Consider the following 19,765-nt stretch of genomic DNA (forward strand, 5'->3'; position numbering starts at 1 on the left):
GGCCTATTGTAGCCTGCCCTTAGTTATTATGATGGAGAATTTGGTGGAATGAAGATTGGCAGGGGAAACCGAGGTACTCGGAGAAAACTCGCGCCAGCGTCGCTTTGTCCACCACAAATCCCACATGACCAGACCCGGGATCGAACCCGGGCCGCCGCCGTGGGAAGCCAGAGAGTAACCGCTTGAGCTATGGCGCGGCCTTGAGCCATGTTACTCGATAGAGAAACATCCTTGCGATAAAGTGTAGCTTGCCAGCTTGACGGATACGCTAACAGTCTTTCAGCATGATGGTCTGTTCTCGCTTTTTGGTAAAATGTGAAAATCGTGAACCTCCCAGTTTTCCCAATACATGAACAGGAATTAGTGGGATGGTAAGAGACGAAGTTTGCTCCTAAATATAATGTTGCTATAACAGCCAACAGGAAATAAACCGGGAACTACCGTTGAGCGCCCATGCCAACAGCTCTGTTACAAATCGGATATATTCCGTGCTACGTGCGGTGCAAAAAAAAAAAAAAAAAAAAAAAAAACTATCCCTGTAATAGGCCGTGAAGGTCCATAGGGCTGTGAGACGTTGAGGGTCCCACATTATCTAGACAATCGGCTCAAATATGGCGGTAAAGTTGTCAGCCTTACGCGCCGGCTGCGCTTTACTCCCCATGAAAATTATTTAATTAATTTCTGGTACTCATTTCTGTTAGAGGCTGAGTCGACCCCAGGGCCATAGTGCGGCTGGAAGGATTAGTTCAAATTGAAAAAAATTCCAGTGACCTCATCGGGACTTGAACCCGCGACCTTCCGGCTTGTAGCATGGTGCCTCAACCAACTACGTGCGGTACTCACATCGAAATAATATACCCACCGTAAAAGAAAATATACAGATAGTTGTAAGTCGGCATTTTCTTTATTTAAATGTTAAATACCAGAAATATTATGTGGAAACACTTTTCTTTGTCCCGTGCTTAGAAAGACATTTACCGTTACAGCAGAAAACAAGACAAAGCACATCGATGGCAGGAGACAGAGGAGCAAGCCACCCAATGAAGCGTTCAGCGATTTTTCGAGCTCCTGCATGTACCTGTGAAAATCAACTAAGTGTTACCCAAAGGTCTTCGTTGGTAGTGTAATCACTACGAACGCTATTGACTATTATGTACGTACAGCTGTATGATCTGATGGTGGCGTATGCAGTCGTTCAGTTGCTTCTGCATTTTCTCAGAACCAGGATTAACTCGCGATTCCTGGGCCGTTGTCACTCGTCCTTCACCGATCAAAGACAGATTTGCTCTGAGCTTCTCAAGCTGGGAGCATGCTACGTACACCAGCGTCGCATACACACCTTGGAGGCTGACATACATACTTGTGACTAAGACGAATGCACTGAACTGTCACAAACCAAAATCGAATATATGTTAGCTAATAGCTTTTCCTTTCTTCTGAGCTGAGTTGTTAAGTGAATGCACAACTGGGAGGATGTCGAAGAATAGGAGTTAGATTTCCGATACGGGCGAGGGACTTTTCTCCACATTGTTCAGACCTGTTACAGGGACCACCCAGCCCCTTCTATAATGGGTACCGGTCGTTCTGTCTTCAGGAGTAGAGAGGCGATATCGTGGAGCTGACAACTCACATCCGTCTAGTGTCAGGTAGCGCGTCTTTACGGCATGGCACTTGATTAGGCACAAGGACAATTTACTTTTATTTTTCCCAGTACGGCCCTCCTCTATTGCATATAAATCGAATGCACAAACACCAAACAGTGGCTGTTTATCAATTTGAATTTGTTCCAGGAAATATCTCCTGCCCGCCTGCTGCCTTCCAGTTTTCGGTTGTTGGCTCAGTCGGCATCATCCAAAGACCGAGATCGATTTTGGCAAATGTGATCGACGCTGATCTTTCATTTATGGACAGCTATCGATACAAATTATGTGATTGTCAAGCCGGTCAAGACAGCTGGCAAAAGCATTTTTTCGTTATGGTTCACTATATTTTGGGTTCATTAAAATCGAGGTAAACAATGGACCTGTTCTTATATAATTGGACGAAAATTGGGGTTGAAGTTCATCAGCTAGAAGAGCGTTTAATTACGGAGAGACGTGTCAAGTGCCCCATTTGACTTTATGCTACGATTATATTTTCAAATTTTTTTTGAACACATGATTTTTGTTTATTAATATTTTTCTTATTCCGAACAGATTGGTGTGTTGTGAGGAACTATTTCGGAACTGTAGATGGATATATAATGATGCTTTTCCCAGGATTGGATTTGCTACAATTCGGACATGTTATGTTTACGCGCTTCAAGGAGATGGAGACTCTCGAACGTTCTCGAAGTTCTGGTCGAGGTAAGTTTCACTATTTAATTATTGCCGTCACTGCAGTGCCCCATGTGTTGATAAGTATTTCCTTCCACGTTGAGAGTCCTGGATATACTGGTTTACTGACTATACGCGTATTCCATTATTAATTAAGATTACAGACGACTGGATTTTTTATATTTGTTATGAATCATGGCTAAAGTATGGGAACGACTTTATTACGTAGCTTAATTAATTTACCGATAAAGAAACTGTTGTTTCTTGTGTTTCTATTACCGTATTTGTCGATGCATTTCCTATGTTATGTTAAAATTATATTATTTGTAGCAATTGTTTGTAATTTATAATGCTGACCATAAATATAGCTTATATTTGACGAGACTTAATTTTCAGTAAGAGAGAGACTTTTGTACTGATCTTTCTAACCCTTAGGATTTATTTTTAATAGTGTGTCCAAGTTTATGGTGTTGTTGTATGAACTGACGTTCTCAAATCCCTACAAATTGAGATGTGTTCCGAGCAATGACATTCTAGAGCCCATGTTTATTTGGAATTTGGGGCTTGATGAACTTAGTCCGTTTTCACTGTATCCCACGCCAAAAGGAGACAGCATTGGGATCCATGTATTCTCCGTGAGCAGAAGACAAGTTCTCCTCCAGCACCGACTTCTGTTACAGTTCAACTCCTTTCCAGAAATTTTCACAAATGTCTAATTGTTAGATTATCCATTGGGCATATCCCAAGGCACTTTTAAAGTACTGCTTAGTACTGCTGCAGCTCAGGGGAGGTGTGCGACCTAAGTAGCCAGGTTTATATCCTGCCGAATAAGGATCATGATCACAGTTTAAGGACTGCTTCTTTAGTGCAATGGAGCAGCATCGTGGGAACAGCCGTTTGTTGCAAACACAACGTATCCCAAGTACTTTGACGTTGGTAGATTAATATTGTGAAATACTGTTTTCGTGCCGAGGAATTATAAGAATGGAGTACAGCGGAGTACAACTGAGAGCACGCCCTACAGCTTTGTGAAGTGGACATATTAGCGATAACGCTTTAACTGATTGTGATTAAGAGAAATTATAAAATTTATAATTATTAATAAATCCTATCATCCAATCCAGAACCCATTATTGATAGTCTCGAAGCCATAAACACGTGACAATATTAATTTCGGTATAGTGAGCCAACGGAAATTATTGCGAACGCTGAAAGGACTTCATTATTAGGATATGAAACTTACGGCCACGAAAATTGTCCTACAGATATAGTAATTCTAAAGTCACGTAGTGAGATTCGTGCAGAAAAACAAGAAAATAGAATTAGTAACGAAATACTACGTGAAACAAACGACTTCTCCACGTCTCAAGGAGCAGAATATCGCCTTGGATTTTATTATTTTCGCAGGTTCCTAATTTCAGAAACAATTTTGTGAATGTTAAGTAGTTAGCAATTGACAAATGAAGGGAATCGTTTACTGGAGCAGAAACAGAAAAAATATATAGTGAAAGGGAATTTCAGTATATGCGATTAATATCTGAAGCAAGGTCATGTGCCGACAAGTTTAGATGAAAATGTGGAACACAGTAATAGCAGTCGTCCTAAATCAACGTTCCCCTTGAGTGTATAGAGAAGTAGCTATGAAATCAGATCTGCATAGTCTATGGCGGTCTATGGTAAGGAGTTGTTTCTCTGTGTTCTGCAAGGATAATGCAACATTTTGTGAAGAATACAAGTTACGAAGCCTCTTGTTTTATAATCGTCTCCAGCCATTCGCTCTCTTACTGGTAAACATTCCCCTCAGAATTCTGTTCTCAGCGCACTCATGTTTTAATCCCTACATACTTGGAGTAGAGCCCTTTTCGAGAAGCTAACAATCGTTCATAAAATCTAGAAGTTTCCACGTTTTTGTGGTTCGCAAGAACCAGCCACTAATTAGTTCTGAATCAAATGAATACAGTCCACATTTCCCCACCTATTACTGTAAAATCCACTTGAATATTAACCTCAAAATCTAGGTGCAATTCTTCAAGTGATCACTTCCTTCACTTTCTCCGATAAAAATTTTGAGCGCAATTCTAGTATCTCCCATGCGCGAACTCAACCCTTTTGATCTTACCATTCTAATGATTCAGGAGTACAAATTATGTAGCTCATCATTACCCAGACTTCTCCAGCCCTTTATCATTTTCCCCCTTGTTAGGGCGAAATATTCCACTCAGCGCCCTTTTTTCATAGCACACTCAGCCCATGTTCTTCCCTTAATGTAGGAGACTGTTTTTCACTTCAAAACGTAACTATATGAACATTTGAAAGTTTATATTCCAAAATTCAGGTGTTATATAGCAGACAGGAAGACAAATGATTTTGAAGGGAACGGCACAAGCATGCCCCCAATTTAATCTCTTCTTGATTTCTTCATGGACATACACGTATATTTGTTTTGTTACTATCGTTCCCAAACATTTAAACTTTTCTTCCACATTCTCCAGTCCTTTATTTTATGTCTTTATTCTGGGGTTTCAGCGCTGTGGTTACGAGACTTTAGTATCTCTCTGAATTTATTACTAGACACACCTCCTTAGTGGCGTTTAATAGGCCTAGATCTACGTGTTTTTACGCTTATGTTTTCTTCAAATACGTTAGCATAATCGGCATATAAGTTTACGCGTCCCATTCAATTCCAGTCTCTCTTGGTTTTCTTTGACCTTCCTAATGGCGTATTTTGGGGAGAAGTTGAAAACACACGACTAGAAAACATTTCATTTTTTCATACTTTTGTGAATAGGAAATGTATCAGATTATTAATTAGCTGTTTGGTTCTATAAGTTTTATTTCAGATTGGGAACAGGTAGATACAGGATTCCCCGACTCGTATCTAGTCATGATTATGTGAATGCAATTCGGATTGTTGTGCTCATTCTGAAATGTCTGAAATTTTCCACATTATAATAAAATTTATCTTCTTTAATATTATTAGAATTTTATTTGGATTTATTTCATAAAAATAACACTGTAAATTCTTTAACATAAATATTTCACCAAAAATATTAATATAAGTAATTTATTTCAGTACAGGCACCCTCAGACTTACATAATTTCGTGTTAGCTCGGTTACATGCCATTCTTTGATTTTATTTCTTTAGTAAAGAATAAAAATGATTAAATTATTTATATTAAACAAAAAAAATCAGTATTATAAAATTGTGTTACAGTCAATCGAATTAAATATTTTGATGAAAATCAGAGGCGATGGCAATAAAGAAGTAATATACGTATATTAAATTATGTTATTTACAATTACACCATTCTTGGGAACGGAATTATCTCGTAATTCAAGAGACACACATACAATTATCAAGCCTTCAGTTAGAACCTGAGCAAAACTGTTGAACAGTAGAGCATTACCTGTATCACATTTATAACTTCATACACGGGACTGTTTGTAACTTGGAAAGGGTACCAGGTGTCAAAAACCATGTCATGGTTCTTCCACATGTGCAGAGACGACTGGATCCCATGGAAAGTAAACATGAAAATGGCTACATACTTAAGGATCGTTTGAGTGCGTTGGATACTTCCAGCCATTGTAGTGCTGCCAGTTTCAGGATCTCTCGTCGGCATCTCTTCCCACGTGAAGGTGTCCGTAAAATGGAGCAGGTACTCGATTTTAGCTTTATTGAATCTAAAACAAGAAGAAAATATATGAGACGCTCAGTTGCAAACGACTCGTGTGGGAAGTGGTAGTAGTTACAAAGATAAGTGTTTGTATGAAAATACAATATACAAGCTGGAAGGTCGCGGATTCAAGTCCCGATGAGGTCATTGGATTTTATTTTTTCAGTTGACCTAATCCTTCCAGCCGCACTACGGCCCTGAGGTCGATTCAGCATCTAACAGACATGAGTACTCTGTATTAATTAAATAATTTTCCTGGGGAGTAAAGCGCGGCCGGCGCGTAGGGCTGACAACCTTACCGCCATCTTTGAGCCGATTGTCTAGATAATGTGGGACCCTCAACGTCTCACAACCCTATGGGCCTTCACGGCCTGTTACAAGGATAGCTTTGCTTTTTTTATATGCTATGTTAAAGTCTCAGTGTCCCAGAAAGTGACATTTTTCTTATGAAGTTTTGATTATATGAATGCATTTTTGCAGAATAATATTACGAAGCAAGTAGTTCTTATTGTTTCATACTACTTCAAGAGTTGTTCACTGCAATATTGCCACGAAGTGCATACATTCTGAAGTACCTGAGGCTTAAATGTATCCACGAAACGAAAGCCATTGCAAACAGCAGTCGAACGTTCTTCATTGACTCTTCAAAATTGTTCCATTTCTGTAAATAATCCATGAATGTGGAAATACACGTGAGATAATAACTCAGTACTAAATATACGTTGTACACGAAGTGTGCTCTTGGTTGTGGCTGCATGTCGACAGGAATACCCCCCATCCTGAACATGAATAAGAGGGTACCGAAGCGACTCTTTGTCAGATCATCTTTGTGTGATTCATCAACATCCATTTCCAGATAAACAATATGCAAAATCCTTTTGTTAGCAGCAACAAAGGGCCTCTTCCTTGTGACAACAGAGACAATGCGAGGTGGAACTGGTGTTTGCGATTGCATGTATCTGTTCCATAGAAACTGTGTCATATGCAATATTTAGGCCTATTGAACACCCAGACTTCCACATCGGCTAATGCGTGCTCAGATCGGGCGGGTCTCTTTGTAGACTATAATTTAATTTTCGTCCTTTTTCTAGAACTTGCGTCAAACCCGAAAAAAATTACAGTAAATGATGATTAATTCATATTACTCCAAAACTCGACGTGGATGTAAAATGGTAAAGGGAAAATTTGTCCCCGTACTTAATTAAGTACCATGCCATGGGAACGTATGGAAAGGTGACCAGTGGGAAGAAGTTGATATTAAATTAAACAATCAATATCTGCTAAATAGTTTCTGCATATCTAGCCTAGTGCTCAGTGTACTAGTCCAGTTTTCAAAAGTTTTCGGGTTTGAGCCCAGTCTTCCACTCCAATATTGAAATAAAAGACAAGCAACAGAAGACGGAATTAGATTAAATCCACGAAACTTAGCATATGTCACATATACCTCAGATAGCAGACAGTGCCCAACATAAATTTGTGTAATTGTTTTTTGGTACAAACAAGAAATTATGATCAAGACAATGAACACAACTATCTAAAAGATAACGCTATCCCTGTAACAGACCGTGGTGGCACATGAACACATTTGGAGCTATTCGTTCATAGCCTGGTTTGAACAATAATCCAACTGGGACAGTTTGTAGGTGCCCTGAAAACTAACGTCATCAATGAACTTGCTATCAGAAGTCTGTGTGGAACTGGTTGTGAAGATGATAGTGCTAATATTCTGAATAACCTACAGTCGTTGCTCAGGGCACCTATGCTTCTTAACCAGATTCATACACAAGTCATGGCAAGGAAACCCCTGATGATGTTTCTGAGAGTTTCCATGTTGCTCAATGTTATGGCGCAAGGGTTATGTACAAGTAGATGTGTTTTTTGGGGGGGTAATATAAAATAAAGGTATTTAGACTTTAAGATTAAGAAACAGAAATAATGAAATGTACCAGGAAGCAGGAGTTTGCACAGAAGTATAACGCCAGTAGTGAGGCAATCGCTTTGTAATCAGAATGTTACCACGACAGCGTAATAACGCTGACATTGAGGAAGAAGCTATATGAAGCGGGTCATAAAAGAACTATGGCAAGAGGAAAACGCTGAGTCGGATAGGGCGGTAGACCTGAAAGAGTCAACCCCCTTCCGATAAACAGTCAATGGGTGGGCCACACCGACCCAAAATCACGGTAGAATGGGTGGGCCAATACACCCCCGGAACTCAGCGAGTCAGCAAAAAGAGGGTACATAAACTCTAGAGGAATCAATCCAAAAACTTTTTTTTATTACTTGTCAAAGAGTCAGCCATAGGCTATCGCCGAGAGGGTGATGACGAAGAGTAGTTGTGGGTTGGTGATAGCGAGCACCTGTTTCCTCAGCTCCGGAAGTAGACTTACTTCTTATAGCCATGAACATTAAGTGTGATAATATTAAGGTGCAAACCCCAGGGAGAGAAAGTGAAGACTAGATGGACTAGGTTTACTGAGAGAGATAGAAAGAGGTATTGGGTACCCAACAGCACGGTGACAGGAGTAGGAGTAATGTGTGTGCTACAGGATAATAACCCAAATGTAATGCGAACCAACAAACGTTGGCAAAGTGTGTATATATTATGTATATAGCGACATAGGTGAATAGAGTAGGATAGAAATGCGCTGTGATGTTAATTGAACTTAGCCTCCCCCTCAAGTGTTACCCTCCTCCTAGAATGCTCCTGCATCTCCCGAATCCTGTAGGAGAATTGCAAACTCATGCCAAGGCGGCAGCTAGATCAGTGATTGTAAATTTACTTGACCCCCCCTCCTACGGCTTAACAAGATAGTGACAGCGGTGAGACAACCAATCCCCCCCTGTCGCAGAAGAATACTATTAAGTGGTGGCAAGGAGGGTTACCTCCACACACCCTGTCACCACGACGTAATACTCAACAACTACAGAAGGACATGGGTGTACAGTAGATGCTAGTGACGTGGAAGTGTTCCGTTGCCAGACAAGTGCTTAGTGGTGTCAGCTGTGATGCATGCAAGACATGCCTGACATGGTCTTCACATATCTCAAGGAGTAGAGTGACACAGAACAGTCTCTCACCTGTCCTGAGAAGTTCGTGTGGAGACTCTTGGTACTGCTGTAACTCTGATAGAGTCTGTAATGGCAGAGGTTGCCCACTTGAATTCAGTGGAGCAGCATAACACAGCTGCCATTAAGAGCACCATTGTCTTCGAGTGGATTAGGTGTACTGGTTGTTCACTTCACTACCCATGAATATTAGATGGTATTGTGAGATGTCTCACAAGAATTTACATTCCTTGGTGGTGTAAGTAAGTAAGTAAGTAAAGTAAAGCTATACCTGTAAGAGGCCGTGAAGGTCCATAGGGTTGTGAGACGTTGAGGATCCCACATTAGTTAGGCAATCTGCTGAAAGATGGCGGTAAGGTTGTCAGCCTTATGCGCCGGATATACTCCCCAGGAAAATTATTTAATTAATTCCTGGTACTCCTTTCTGTTAGAGGCTGAGTCAATCCCAGGGCCATAGTGCGGCTGGAAGGATTAGGTCAATTGAAAAAATTCAGTGACCTCATAGGGACTTGAACCCGCGACCTTCCGTCTTGTAGCATAGTGCCTCAACCAACTACACTACCACCTACCCCCTCCTTGATGGTGTAAGCGGACAAACAGGTTGATGACTGAAGCAGCGAGGCACAAGGCCACAAAGAGGAAGACTAAGATACTGACACATCATTAAGTCATTAGGAAAGTAATGCTTCTTCATTTTTGTCTTGTAATATCCTGCCCATACCAGCCCTGGAAATCGGCAGAGAGCAGTTATTGAATTACTGGAATAATATATTCCAACTGCTCACATGAGCATCAATAAATATTTCATAAGTTGCAGAAAGTAACCCTGGTGACAAGCAACTGCAACTACCATGCCTTCACATGCTCTTGTCTAAAACCTCTGGTATTGAGTAATTTGTTGATAACATTGCAGTGATGTGACATAAGAGAGTGTAAGGAGGAGACGTCACGGGAACACAGTTTATTTTGAAAAGTTGTCAAGAATCGTGAAGCTATTCTCCCACTTTCGATAGGTCTTCATGACATAGTGCTTATTTAATCAAGCACAGGAATAACTTTAGGACCCAGGATATCGCAGTCAATATAGAGACTGCTTACGAGCTGGACGGACCAGTGGTCAGAGTTCGAGTCCTAGCAGAGACAAGATTTTTCTCTTATCCGTGTCCTCCAGGCCTGCTCTTGGGCCCACCCAGCCTCCTATCCAATGGATACGGGGGGGTTTTTCCCCCGGGGGTAAAGCAGCTGGTGAGTGAAACTAACCACTCACCTCCAACTAGTGCCGAGGTTAACAGTAAGTAGCTCAGTACATCCACCTCCCCATACGTCTTCCTGGTATAGTGCTTAATTCGCCAAGAACAGGGACAAGTTTATTTTTTTTCTTTTTACAGGGACAATTTTACCTTTTTTAGGCCATGCCACAGCTCAGGCGGTTAGTCGCCTGCTTCCCACAGCGGCGGCCCAGGTTCGATCCCAGAACAAGTCATGTGAGATTTGTGATGGACAAAGTGGCAATGGGGTATGTTTTTCCCAAGTACGTACTTCGGTCTCCTTTTCCATTTCTCATTCCACCAAATACTCCAAACTAGTTTATCATCAGGAGCTGGTAAAATAAGTGAATTGGTGGTCGATGTATCAGGTGGACTAAGTTTTAACCCACCCTACAAAATAAAATGAAAACCTTTGTGTATATAAAATCCATAATAAGATGAAAATTTAAATTACGTATCAAGTGTATTTCAACCTACAGAAATACCGAAAACTTGTTAACAGGTGTAAAGGCAGTTATCCTTCTACTTAAGCTCCACGCCATGAAGAAGTTTTTGTGGAGTGAAGATCACGCTTCGTGAGTGGTCCAGGGCGACGTTGGGTGAGAGAAAGGGCCAGACTGTAAGCGAAGCAAAGGGAAAATTTCATGCCTCTGCTGGAAATCGAATCTCTGTTGTCCAGCCTGTACTCACATGCTTTCCCGACTGGGCAGTCCCGACTCTGTTACTTTTAATGTCTCTGTATGTTTCAAACAAACCGTGTCAAGGCAACCCAAAATTGCACACTACTAGATAAGAGAAAGTTCTTGAAAGTCTCTCCTAAATTATTTGTTAAGTTTAGTTCTTACTAAAGTTTTCAACATTGACTGAAGTTTCTGTGTAGAGTGGTGTTCTTGCTGTTGGTTTCGGTATTATGCTAGTGGACAATACCATCAGATCAGAGGTTTTCACACTGCTAATACCAAAGACTGAAAACCAACATGAACCTAAAATTTAGTTCTTTTGAGAGAAACAGTGGGGCTACTTCAATGAAGACAGAATTCAACTGAAGTCTTAACTGCAAAGATATTTTCAACATATGTTTCAGATGTCATACAGGTTAACTGCAACTGTTTTTATTCTAATTTCGAAGACTGTTGCCTAATACTGCAAATTTTCAGAATCAGTCATTATTGTACTTTGTATCATTAATGCAGTTCTGGATTTACAAGGATCATTACTCGAAGGGAAATAAATAGAATCCATGATTAAAGGAAATCCATCGAGCTTCTGGAATAATATTTAACATGGTTTTTAAGATGAAGTACTTCAGCCAGGTTACGAACTCACAACCCAATTAATCTTGGGTGAAAAATTAACTTATAACAAGCAAGTGACGGCTGCCATAAGGCACGAACTTCCCACAATTACAGAGAGAAAATGAATATTATATAATCGTTTGAACGATGGCATCGTGTATCCTATTTAATTTTTCCACAAGTTATAAAATGTTTATTCAGTTTTTTTCGTTCCTGGAACTAGTTTAGTAAAGAATATTAATCCCTCACTCACTCATGGAGCTGAGCCCTTCTTGAGAAGCTGCCAATTGTGCAGCTACTCAAGAACTTCCCAGCATTTTATGGAACCCGAAGCTTAATGACTGTGTTCAAAAGAGCCCTCCATCGGTCCCTATCCTGAGCCAGATCAATAAAATCCATACCATCCCATCCTATCTCTCTAAGATCCATTTTAATATTGTCCACCCACCTACGTCTTGGTCTTCCCAGTGGTTTCTCTCTTTTTGGTTTTCCCATCAATATCCTATGCGCATTCTGCCTCTCCCCCATTCGTGCTACATAACCTGCCCACCTCATCCTCCTTGACTTGATCATTCTACTTATACTTGGAGAAATGTACAAGTTATGAAGCTCCTCATTATGCAGTTTTCTCCAGCCACCTGTCACTTCATCTCTCTTCAGTCCAAATATTCTCAACACCCTGTTCTCAAATACCTCAGTCTATGTTCCTCCCTTAATGTCAGAGACCGAGTTTCACACCCATACAGAACTACAGGCAAAATTGTAGTTTTGTATATTCTAATTTTTATTTTTTTAGGCAGCAGACAAGAAGACAAAAGTTTCTGGACTGAATGGTAGTAAGCATTACCTGAGTTCAGTCTCCTCTTAATTTCCTCCTGAATCAGGTTTTGATTTGTTATAGTAGTTCCTGAATACCTGAACTGTGCCACATTTTCAAAACACCTGTTACCTATTTTTATGGCCTGATATTGCCCCGCATTTTGGTGACGAGATAGCAACATAATTTAGTTACGAACTGCCTCTGTGGTCTAGTGATCAGAGTTCCTGGCTACAGATCCAGAGGTCCCGGGTTCGATTCCCGGCGCTATCAGATTATTTTCTGAGAAGTAGGGTCTGGAACAGGGTCTCTCAGCCTCATGATGATAATTGAGGAGCTGTTTCAAGGAAGTAGCGGCTCCGGTCTAGAAACCCAAAATTAACGGCTGTGGGGATTCGTTGCGCTGACCACGTGACACACTCTATTCGCATAAGTTGACACTAACTTCGCTGACAAGCGGCAGTCGCTCGGTCGGTATAGATTTATGTCTCTGTGTTTACTTCTTGCAATTTAATCCCAAACTGTTAAAATGAAAATTTTCGTTTCATAATTGTTACAAAAGTGTTTGTTATTGTCACGTGTTTTAGTGATTATTGACAAGGTTGTGATTGTTGAATAGATTTATTGGACACTCACAAGTCGCAATTACAATTAATTGTAACACTGTAAAGATTACAGTAACTATAACACACTTAAAGTAACTATAACACACTTAAAGTCTTCACAGGCTGACTTCTGACTCTTCTTCAGCAATTCTCTTAAGAATTCTGAACTCCCAATTCCAAGTCTGCAATGGCAGCATTGAACTGGCTACAAGTGGACTCTCATTATATAGCCGCCGCACAGACAAAAGCACAGAAAACATAGCTTCCTCTAGTGTTGCATGACATTTCTGTTGACGTTACCATGTGATCGCCATCCAGCCAGGTCATTGGTGTGCTGACTGCTGCCAATAAATTATAACATCCGTCCATTGAGAACACAGCTTTATTTTGTTGTGTGTTGGAACTTGTTTAAGGAGCCATTGCCTGCAATGATCATGTATTGTTGTCAAGCCCTTAAGCGAGATGTTCATCGTGCCGTTGCTTAGCATAAGATAATTTCTGCACCATAAATCAGGTCCAGAGGGGACCAGCTGGTCGGAGTAAATCCTGGTGCTCATGACTTCCAGGTGTGGAAATGCATTGCTTAGGATGATATATTTGTTAGTTTTAACTAATAGGAATGCATTAATTCGATGTAGGGTGAGGAACTCTGTTCAAATACAGCCAATTGCTAATGAGGGACTTTGTTAGCATCAAACGCCACTTCATGGAGGGCTGATGCGTTGCTGGCACCATTCTCTCATGGAGAGGGAGGTTTCTTTTTTCAACTTCACAAGTCAATAAATGTGTCTAGCCGCTCCAGCAAATTCTTTACAGTAAATCAATATGTGTGAAGTATGCCTAATGTAAACACAAATCAGCTTTTAGGTGTTCAGAAGGAAAATAAATACACATGTTAATGTAGCTTCAAATAGTAGACTTCACACAGGAGTTTTGCTGACAACTGGAAAGACGAGGACAAGTTCTCACTGTTGCTGATGATTTCTGACGTGGCAACACAATCCAGGTTCCAACATGGATGTTTTCCCTACAAACCAGAGGCGAACTTACTTTGTGGTTTTATGACACACTATGTTTGCTGGATGAAAAAGAAGAGCATGAAGTTGACACGTTTCAATATCACATCTGCTTATACAAAAAGAAGTAGGGGAAGCTTTGATATGGCTATAATAGGAGCACTTAGGGGAAGATGGAGATGAATGGTCACAAGTTATGTTCCACTCTAGTGGAAGCATCAAGATAGTTGATAATTTTTTTTTATTTGCTTAGTGGGGGGTAGAGCCCAACTGGGTCCAGTCAGCATGGCGGCCACTGATTGGCCTATTGTAGACTGCCCCGGGTGATTATAATGATGGAGAATTCGGTGGAATGAAGATTGGCAGGGGAAACCGAAGTACTCCAGGAAAACCAGCGCCATTTTGTCCACCACAAATCCCACTTCACCAGACCCCGTGATCGAACCCGGACCACCGCGGTGGGACGCCAGCGACAAACCGCTTGAGCTATTGCGCAGCCTGATAATTATTTAGTGTAAAGTGATTCCATTTGAAGTCAGGGAATTGGTCTCCCCACAAAAGACATACAGACAAAACTTCGAGTTATGAAGGTGGTCTGTGAGGAACTTCATTTTGGTTCACCATAATTTATTTATTGCTTATCACTGACTGCATTTCACTCATGAACACAAGTCTATTTATAAGTAGAAAAGAAAGGTATTTTTATTTTAAACAGTGATTCATACATATCTGAAATACAAAACTGAAGGAGAGGCTCATATTGAACAAGCATTTGTATTTACATATCTTTTCTCTGACTGTTAACAATAAAAACAAAATAATTATGATATTGCCTGAAAATGTTCCACAGAAATGCGTCTCTCAGTGTACTGGCATTAAATAATAAAAGATTCTCATACATGGTTTATAAATATTTCTGTGCAATCCTGAACATTTTTTAGCGAAAATGAGACACGAACTTGTATTCCAATGCTTTAAAGTTGGTTTTTAACGCTTTTAAAATATTTTTCTGATGATGCAATTCCCAAGATCAAGCAGTTAAGCGGTTTTCTCTGAATCTGTACATTATTTTTACTCAATTATTATAATATAACTTATGCAGGGATCTGATAAGTGCTTCTATTTGTGTTTTCTTTTAAACCGTTTGCAACACATTACTATTCAGTACAGGGCAAAATCATATAGTCTTGATGATACCTGTAATTATATAAAGCACTTTGGAATTATAACAAATTCTGTACTCTTCCCTGAAAGGAATATATGATTAAATTTGATTATTTTGTGTAACAAACTTGCAGATCTACCCTTCAAGTTTATAAATTTTGAAGTTTAATTCTCTATGAAGTAAACAGATTAGCTTCTATGTTAGGATAAGTAGCAGTAACGTGAACTTAATTTGAGGTTAGAGAAATATCTTATTTCTATTTTCAGTACTGACCCCAAACTTGTGGTCATTGGTCGTTTCTTTGGAACAGCTCTATGGTATGGTGGTCATATATGGTACATAAGTCTGTTTAGTAGGTACATACATGATGCAACCTGCTGCCAAATGTCTAGCAAAACTTGCATTTTAGCTATGCTTATTAGACCCAACACAAAAAAAAATCATGCACTTAAATAAATTAAACATAATGAACCTAATCTATCCAGTCACAGGGTTCTAATTTATTGGAAAAATATAAGAATGTGTTCAAATACTGGAGAATACAAGTACATTCGTTTAAACTTTGCTTGTACCATTAAAGACGTTTATAGTTAGATAATAAAACTGCATCAAAGTATCACGCTAGCAAGAGAGACTTACATAACTGTTCACTCAGCTTGCAATCAAATAAATGCACTGAAGTCAGAGAGATACATATTGATTCCTCCCTCAACATTATTACTTAAACTAGAAATATTTTGATTTCTGATATTTTACTTGTTAAGAAATCAAGTCTTAAAATCATTCTGTATGTTTAATATTCAATATATAACGAAGAAAGACATTGTCAGTTGAACACACAATACACCATCTTCATGTTGCTTATAAAATGTTTCAGATATGAATATACACAAGGAATGAAGATATTATTGGTTCATACCAATTGGAAAATGTCCACATAAATTTCAAAGACACAATGTGATACTTTGTTCACTTTTTTCTGTTTCAAGTTGATAATGCATGCATGTCAGAAAATTCATGATCTCAATAACAAACATGGTGAAGTGGATGATGCTTATGTTAATATTACATTAGTACCAAAAGCTTTGCAGCCATAGTATATTTTACACGTTCACAAAGCAAATTTGCAAAATTTATGGTCCTGTTAGCTAAGTCATGTCTTTCTGTCAGTCTTTCTGTCAATCTTTCCACATGTAATTATTCTGAAACTGTGGGCAGCATCTGATTGAAATTTGATATTTGGCAGTTTTACTAAAATGTGTTGACATACTGTAATTTTGGTTAAAACTGGATAATAATAACGGACTTTTTACATGAAGACCTACACATGTTACTTAGCACATCTCGAGTGTAACTTGCAAAAGATTTATCTGAGCCAGAGTGTTTCAGATAAAGTTTTAGAAAAAATAAAATATATTTTATGTGCAATATACTTATCTGCAACCCTTGCTTTTTCAAGGTAGATAAACAAAAGAGACTTTTTACTGTGTAGCCTCCAAACTTGGAAACAATGTATTTATATGACCCTGCCTGTCTGCTCTGCCTCTTTTACACTATTCATAAGAAGAGTATCAAAAGTCAGCATTCATAAATTGGAAATCTAGAAGGAACAACGAGCAAACATGCCATAATTGTTACACTATGCATTATTCCTAAATTCAGTAATGGTAGCAGTGTTACAATATGTTAGAGACATACATGTTGGCATTTAGACATATATTATAAATCCAAATGTTTATAATACAGTAATCCCTTTTTTAATTACAGCATTTATATCAAATCGTTTTGTGCAAGGGCTTGGTCGTGTGGGAAATGAAGGGTATGAGGAATCAGCATCTGAAATGTAAACTAAAAAAGTGAAATTGTCCCTGTGCTTAATTACTTAAGCACTATGTTATAAAGACATGGGGGAGTGGAGTTATAGCTCCACCTTTCTTGACCTCGGCACTAGATGGAGGTGAGTGGTCAGTTTCATGACCCTGCTGCTTTACCTCAGGGGAAAGAGCTCCTGGTACCCATTGGGCAGGAGGCTGAGTGGGCCCCAGAGTTAATGTGGAGATTATGATCTACATACACAAAAGTTCAAGGTTCAAATAAACTAGTATGGTCATATACATTACAAGAAACTGACTTTGTTTTTATCTATTGTATACATGCATACATTATGAATTAGTGTAATATGGCAATAATAAAGGAAGTACATACTGTACTATAAAGTAACAGTACAAGTAGTGCAAAGCTACTCAATTCACACATGAAGTGAATTTTTGGCTTTCTCTACACATGGGGCACTTAAATTTTGCACTCTTCAGCACAACTGCTTCAGTATCAGCCATAATGGCTGCTTGATGCCATTACTTCTGGCACAACCACTGACATGGAAGTTCCTTCTAACAGATGCTATATTTTCACCACACTCTAATTTATCAAGTGTGTAGATTTTCTGTTCTACATTAAATACTTTTCTAAATCCTTTTGCATTAGTATCGCTAATTTACACTTTCAGGATATATTTCAATGCAAAGCAATACAGTACTTCATATAAAGAAGGAAAGTTGTTAAGTTTGTTAAGGGTGCACTGAATTATGTGACACAGATGTTCTCAACGCGAGAGTTACGGCATCATTGCGAGGCTGGACGGTGGGCGTGAGTACTCTGTGGTTTCCCACAAGTCTGCCCATGTGCACATGGAAAATAGAATCTCAATTCAGCGTTGTATAAAACTGGTGACTAAATATAAGTAGTGTATAATCAAATTCATATTAACCAAACCCCTATTAAAAGAGGGATTACTGCACATCACTTCATATGCACAACACTTTGGTATTAATACAAAATTATGTCCATGTTATTTATCTATAAGGCAAGCACACATATTTGAGATAATTCATATGTAAATATAATCACTAACCTAACCTTTAACTGAGAGAAAATCTGTGAACAAGATATTCTTATAGCATCACTGATTTTTGCCATACAGAACAGTATGTAATGGGATTTCAGTGTAAATATGACTCTACTTGCCTTAAAGCTGACTGCTTCCAGTTTCACTGAAATAAAGTGTTCCTGTAAAATAAATGCTTCATGTAGTGTCAAAATCTATTCATAATTGTAATTAAAAATATACTGTGCATAATATGCATAATGAACTTACAGGTATGATATCCCCCATCTCACTGAGTTGAATCTCCACCTTAACAATATTTTTTCCTTAAGAGGGCACGAAAGATAAAGCTTATGGTGTAAATATACCCATAAACAAGATACAATGTTTCCATTTCAAATGGTAGATTGAGACAAGTTAATTTTGAAATTTACATTAGTCAATTGACCTCCTTTATTTTTGAGACACACACATTCCTTTTAATGGTTAATTAGAATGGATTATTTTCAGAGTGATGTATGGGGATAGTGACTTTTTTAAGTTTTTGAAAGAGCATATGAGGAAGTAAATGTTGAGAACTTTCTAAGACATGCAACTTACAACCTCTCCATACTTCTGGATTTTTCAATTGACCTAATCCTTCCAGCTGTGCTATGGCCATGGGGTCACCTCAGCCTCTAACAGAAATGAGTACCAAGAATCTTCCTGGGTAGTAAAGGGTGGCCAGCACATAAGGCTGACAACCTTAAAACCATATGTGAGCCAACTGTCTAGAAAATGTCGGAGCCTCAACCTTTCACAACACTATGGGTCTCCATGGTCTACTACAGGAATAACTTTACCTTTTACAATATTTCTGATGTTTTCAACTAGTCTCTGGAGAAGGAAATATGAGATATGTTTATGGAAAAATTTTGAACCAGTTATCAGGGTGTGATTCATTAATCTCAATTTGGATATAAAATGCATACTGATAATCTGCTGCTGTCTCCGAGAAAACAATGCACATTCTATTATTCTGAGCTTTAAACCAAAATATTCATATCATATACAAAAGTAATAATAGCTAAAGGATCCCGACGATGGAGAATAGATATTAAAACTAAAATTCTGGACTGTATCCATCGTCCCAGTCAGTTGAACCACGACGTTTCGGAAGCTGGATCTGCTACCGTCCTCAGGTAAGTAAAATGGAGGTAAAAAAGGGAAACAATGGGAGAAAAAATTAAAAGGTCAGGAGGGTTCTTATGTATCCTATACAGTTGGGTCCCTTAGATCAAGCTAATCTCCAGTGATTGAGATTAGCTTGATCTAAGGGACCCAACTGTATAGGATACATAAGAACCCTCCTGACCTTTTAATTTTTTCTCCCATTTTTTCCCTTTTTTACCTCCATTTTACTTACCTGAGGACGGTAGCAGATCCAGCTTCCGAAACGTCGTGGTTCAACTGACTGGGACGATGGATACAGTCCAGAATTTTAGTTTTAAAAGTAATAATGCCTGTATACATCTCTGTTTAATATCGTTCAGAAATGGAAAGAAATTTGTGTTTAAAATTATATTCATTTTTAATTCCTTTGTTTCATTCCATTCTCAGATTTGATCAGATAATCCAATTCATAAGTGGTTCAAGTGAGAAATTCTGCTCAGA

The 19,765-nt window shown here is 38.9% G+C and overlaps 2 protein-coding genes across 2 annotated transcripts in view; one reads left to right on the forward strand and one right to left on the reverse strand.

Moving 5' to 3' along the window:
- The window catches only part of LOC111862399 (trypsin-1), a 16,008-nt gene extending 13,808 nt beyond the window's left edge, over positions 1-2,200 (forward strand). The window contains exon 6 of the mRNA XM_033750735.1: positions 1,791-2,200. Within this exon, the coding sequence (XP_033606626.1) occupies positions 1,791-1,883 (93 nt within the window). The 3' untranslated portion in view covers positions 1,884-2,200. The remainder of the gene's footprint in view (positions 1-1,790) is intronic.
- LOC111862426 lies at positions 1,133-6,749 on the reverse strand. The gene is made up of 3 exons (XM_033750737.1): positions 6,569-6,749; positions 5,724-6,000; positions 1,133-1,385 (listed from the first exon to the last, which is right to left on the reverse strand). The coding sequence occupies exons 1-3, from the start codon at positions 6,667-6,669 to the stop codon at positions 1,140-1,142; spliced, it is 624 nt and encodes a 207-aa protein (XP_033606628.1). The 5' UTR covers positions 6,670-6,749; the 3' UTR covers positions 1,133-1,139.
- Between the last annotated feature and the right edge of the window lie 13,016 nt (positions 6,750-19,765).

Source organism: Cryptotermes secundus, unplaced genomic scaffold (assembly GCF_002891405.2).
Source record: "Cryptotermes secundus unplaced genomic scaffold, Csec_1.0 scaffold744, whole genome shotgun sequence".
NCBI lineage: Eukaryota > Metazoa > Arthropoda > Insecta > Blattodea > Kalotermitidae > Cryptotermes > Cryptotermes secundus.